Below are 4,970 nucleotides of genomic sequence, written 5' to 3'. Positions count from 1 at the left end.
ATCCGATCGGAGCTTAGCTTGTGGGTGGGAAGTGTGTGTAGGGAGGGGGGCACACACCCCCTCTAGCAAGGATGGGGGCAGCATTACGCGGCAGCTCCAAATAATTGATCCAAACCGTATAAATAGGCAGAGGATCCAGCCAGGAATCAGATGCCAACGGCAAGAAGGCAAGACAGCAGGACCGCCCATTTGCCTTGCCAAGCCTTCTAAAATGCCTGCTGGGGTTCTTGCTGTTTGTTTCTTCTGCCTTCTCACCTTGTCTTCGGCCTGCTACATCCAGAACTGCCCCCGAGGAGGAAAGAGAGCCCTGCCTGATGCAGAAATCCGACAGGTAAGGCAGAGTGTCCCGGGTGTTTTGGACTGACCCTTCCGGCCTTCAATCTTAAGGAAGAACAATTCCGAATGGGGTCTTCGCCTTCTTCCCATTCTTCTTTCCTTGTCCATATATTACCAAATCTTTAGTTTCAAGCAGGCTGGGAGCCCTATCAGTGAGCTACACCTGTGACCCAAAGGTGATAGAGCAAAGGGGAGAATTTAGGAGCAAAGTCGGATCTTGAAATCTCAATCGATCTGTGCTGATTGGAGATGGTGAGTTTGCAATTCAGCAGAGGACAGCAGGTGGAGAATAAGGTGGAGCACCTAGAGGGAACATGGCCGAAAAGTATGCAGATTTACCGAAAGAGGCGTTTTACCACCCAAATGCTACAAGTGCATAACTTTCTTTTAAGGTGCATTGGACAGCTTTCAACCTTTTTACAAAACTGTGGCTTGTAGGTGTAAGATGCCATATTAAGTTAGTTAAAGATCTAGAAGACACAGAGGCACAACTTGAAAGGTTTAGTTTGTGTTAAGTTTGATTTGTGTATGTTGGGGGGGGGCGGCTAGGGTTGTGAGAATCCTGCCTATTTACTTATGTAGCTAATGGTTTGGCGGTGTTTGGTGCAGATCCACAAAACAGGTTCCTTCACAATTAAGCCAGGTGTATTGTGCAAACCTAGTTATCTCGGAATTCCTTTGGTTATTTAATGTAATATCCAGTGATGCCAACCTACTGATGGTGGTTTAATCCATAAGCCACCAATGCTTCCCAACACAGTTCTAAGCTTGTCTAAACAGATTAAATCCAATGAATTCAGTAGTTTTTACTCAGTCATTTAAATATAATTAATAAATGAAACAGTCAGCTAAAGTTTACAGTCTTACCTTTTTAACACTTTCTGTGTTTGGTTTAAAGCTGTCGACAGATTAGGAAAAATAGTCAACTCAGTTCTTGACTTTTTTTTACAACATTTGGGCCTTTGGGAATCCACACCAGAATAAATTCAGTGGTTTGCTAATGTCTTGCACCTGGTGATTCTTCAAAGAGGTGTTGCTAATATCTGTACGCAGAGTTGTCCTTAAAAGTTACCTGTGTATACAGAATAAGGATGCCTCTAAAAATAAACTAACACCAGCTGGAAGATTCTGTGTATTTGAGGCAAACTTCCCAGTATAAAAGAGGTTAATCTATTTATACCACAACTATCCCATTATAGTAAATATTGCTATTCTGATTTAAGAAGCTTGCTTGGAAGAGATAATGCAGTTCAAATGCAGTATCCTTTTAGAAGAGAATTATTCCTTTTCTTCCATGAAGTCATCCCAGTGGACATTGTAGCTAAATGATTCTGTGCCATCAGCTTGTTAAATCTGATCACATTTGCAGAATGAGAGATTTCTGTGAGTACAGTAAAGAAAAAAAAAATCCCTGAACCTTGTTGCCAAGAAAACGGATGTGCAGAGAGTCACACCACTTTGTTCAGTGGAAGTGGCGAGGAACACGAAATCAAGATACAGTGAAAAGTAAAGATAGGTAAAGATACCTTAGAATTCAAATCCTGCATGGACACATCCATGTGGTTGTGGGTTGTTGTTTTTTTTGACAACTATACCATAATGGTTTACCATTCCTTCATTCTGGGATGGTTTGTTGACTGCCCAATCTAGCTGACAGCCCTGGGATTTCACAGTGGTCTTCCATCCAAGCTCTAAAGTTAAATCTCCTTTGAACTGAATTCAGTTCCTGGGGATTGCCTATTGTTTTCTTGGCAACAATGTGGAAGCTGTGTCATTTCCTTCTAGGATTTTTTTTTTTTAAGTTTTCCCAAGCTAAGCGATAGCTCTGGGATTTCCTTGTGGTCTCTTATTCAAGCTCTACATTTAAGTCTCCTTTGAATTGAACTCAGTTCCTGGGGATTGCCTATTGATTTCTTGGCAACAGTGTGGAAGCCATGCCATTTCCTTCTCCTAGGGTTTTTTTAGATTTCCTTGTGGTCTCCCATCCCAGGTAGCATCTGGAGGTCCCATCTTGGGAACATCTGCCTGAAACTTTTTATGATGGCTGGATGCTACTAGGGAACAGTGAACTCAACATCAAGTTAAATTAACAAGGTCTGATATCTCCCAACTGACACACATTATTCCTGGGGCCTGTGTGGCTTTCAGGTGTGGCACCAGCCACTCGGCCACTTGCATTTTTCATTTGACCCCAGTGGCTTTCTCTGCAGCATGTCTCTTTAGCAGCCTTACTCCTGGGAAAGCACGCCTAGGATCAGAATGTCACATGGCTTTCGAAAGAGGCTTGAAGAGTTGCACAGGGGATTGGCCATTTAGGGAACCTCCAAGATTAGCAGCACTCTACTTCAGTGTTCAGGGACTGAACGCTGGGAAGGGGCTTCTGCAGTTGAGACTCCAGATGTCAATCCTCTTCTCTTCATTTCTCCCCATCCCTTTTAGTGTATCCCTTGTGGTCCTGGAAACAAAGGAAACTGCTTTGGCCCCAGCATATGTTGTGGAGAAGAGCTGGGATGCTATTTTGGTACTGCTGAGACCCTGCGTTGCCTGGAGGAGAATTTTCTCCCTTCTCCTTGCGAGGCTGGTGGGAAGCCCTGCAGTGCGGGTGGACGATGTGCTACCTCTGGCATTTGCTGCAATGACGGTATTTGTTGCGGGGGGGAAACCAGGGGTGGGGCAGGGGAGGTGGAGAGAGAAAAAAGACCAGATGAGAGACAAAACCCTAATGCCACTCAGCATCAGCCAGATTTTATTGTGATTGGTGGTGTGCACTTTTTTTCTTAAGGCCTAAAACATTCTGTTCTCTAGCCAGATGCCTTCCAGATGCGTTGAGCTTCAATTCCCAGGATTCCTGCTAGCCTGGGGAATTCTGGGAGTTAAAGTCTGAGGTGTCTGCAAAGGCTTCAGCCAAGTTCAAGCAGTGGAGATCATCCTCTCCTTCTTTCCTGTATGACTCAAGACAATACAGGTAGTCCTCGTCTGGCAACTGCCTCAGAGAGTGACCGTAATGACGGTAGTGAACTGTAATAAAAAAATTCATTTTCCAACCAATGCATGCACTTAGGACAACAAAAGCCTTCAGGGTGAAACTGATTAAGGTCTGGTCAGTTTCAGGCAGCATCTGCCAGCTGATGGGAGGGTTTAACCAACTAATTAAGGTCACAGAGCTGAGCTTGCTGACTTGTGGTTAGCGCTGTCTAGGGCCAGGCTGCCTCAGGAGAAAAGCGGCTCAGGAAGAGAGAGCTTGTTTAAGCAGCTCTCCGCCCTGCGAGGGGGCCAAAAAAGGGGGGGGAAAAAACTGGTCAGGCACAGGAGACCATAAGAGAGAACTTCATCTGAATGAGATGGCAGCAGTTAGTGATCTTCGCAACATCTCTCTCTCTCTGTCACATATTTCACTTAACGACTGAGTCGTCGGAACCAATTGCAGTCGCTAACCAAGGACTACCTGTATCGGCACTTTTCTCTCCCACATGGCTGGGTTTCTCAGCTCCATAAGAAAACCCTACAATCCTCTAAAAGCCCCCCTCCCCATAAACAAACTGTGCGTGATCAAAAGAGCAGGCATCCTGGTCTGTCCATTGGCCAGGAATGAAAAACGGCTTTGCCTGTTCCCAGGCCTTTAACTGGCAGGAATCAAGAGAGCAATACTTTCCGTGGCTGGGGGAGAACCTTAGCCCCACGCAGAGTGGGTCGCTGCTATAACCCCAGGAGCGGGAGCTAGGAAAAGATTTGATAGCCTTCCCTACCTCTCTGGGACCTACCCAGGAGGCATCGCTTGTAATGCAGAAACTCAACCTGTTCTTCTGCTTCCCAGAAAGCTGCGTCTCTGATGCCGCCTGTGGCGATGAGAATGGCGACAGGGGCCGACCGTCCTCGGAAAGGAATCTGACTGTCCTGGATGGCTCAGCCGGAGACCTCCTCCTCAGACTGATGCACCTGGCCAACAGGCGGCAACAGGGGAAGCAGCCGTTCTATTAAGGCACCGGAGAGACGGAGCTCCCTTTGCGTAATGGCCTTAGGACCAGAAGCGGCCCGAAGCAACCCAAGGCCTATAACAAAGTGTAAATACTCTCTATAAAAAAAATTATAAATAAATAAACGTCTTCTTGCATTGTGTGACAAATTTGGTTTGGGGTCGTTTGTGAAGAGAAGGCCCTTGCTACGTCAAGCGCATCAGGAAGGTAAGAAAAGGAAATCCTTGAAGACAACAGACTCCCATTCTTTCTGTAAAGTTGGGACACAAAGTCCTTTTGCGGTTATATATAGTTTTAAAGATCTCTAAAGGACACAGGGGCTGGCAGCTCTTTGTCTATAATTCCTAGGAGTCGGGTTAGGCTTTCTTCACAGCTGAACCTGTGATTAACTAAACAATGGTGTGTTCCGTTTGCAGAGCTTGCATGACACGCCAAGCCCTAAGCTCCTGCAGGAGTTGGTTTCACACAACCTGCAAACAATCCCTCATTGGTCAGTATGTTGTATGCATATGGGCTTTGAATTTGGTTTGGGGTCCATGTACCACTACATTCTCCTGATGGGTGAGTTGCTGCAGAGAGACCGGAAAAATCCAGAATTTATCCCACCCTCCCTCACTGTAAAGTGATGAATAATTTTCTGGAAATACAAGAAGAACAGAT

General features: G+C 45.7%; 1 protein-coding gene across 1 annotated transcript; it reads left to right on the top strand.

The window, feature by feature from the left end:
- The first annotated feature begins 202 nt into the window (after window positions 1-202).
- On the top strand, window positions 203-4,366 carry LOC134501993 (vasotocin-neurophysin VT-like). Its single transcript, XM_063310060.1, has 3 exons — window positions 203-331; window positions 2,776-2,977; window positions 4,151-4,366. Exons 1-3 carry the CDS (start codon window positions 212-214, stop codon window positions 4,312-4,314), a joined length of 486 nt encoding a protein of 161 aa, XP_063166130.1. The 5' UTR covers window positions 203-211; the 3' UTR covers window positions 4,315-4,366.
- The last annotated feature ends 604 nt before the right edge of the window (window positions 4,367-4,970 follow it).

The sequence above is a fragment of the Candoia aspera genome, chromosome 8 (genome assembly GCF_035149785.1).
Source record: "Candoia aspera isolate rCanAsp1 chromosome 8, rCanAsp1.hap2, whole genome shotgun sequence".
Taxonomy (NCBI): domain Eukaryota; kingdom Metazoa; phylum Chordata; class Lepidosauria; order Squamata; family Boidae; genus Candoia; species Candoia aspera.
This window is presented reverse-complemented; position numbering and strand designations above follow the sequence as displayed.

Coding starts and splice junctions, on each gene's coding strand:
- LOC134501993 (XM_063310060.1), top strand. CDS start 212: ATGCCTGCTGGGGTTCTTGCTGTTTGTTTCTTCTGCCTTCTCACCTTG. Junction 332..2,775: donor CTGATGCAGAAATCCGACAG/GTAAGGCAGAGT, acceptor CATCCCTTTTAG/TGTATCCCTTGTGGTCCTGG. Junction 2,978..4,150: donor TGGCATTTGCTGCAATGACG/GTATTTGTTGCG, acceptor TCTGCTTCCCAG/AAAGCTGCGTCTCTGATGCC.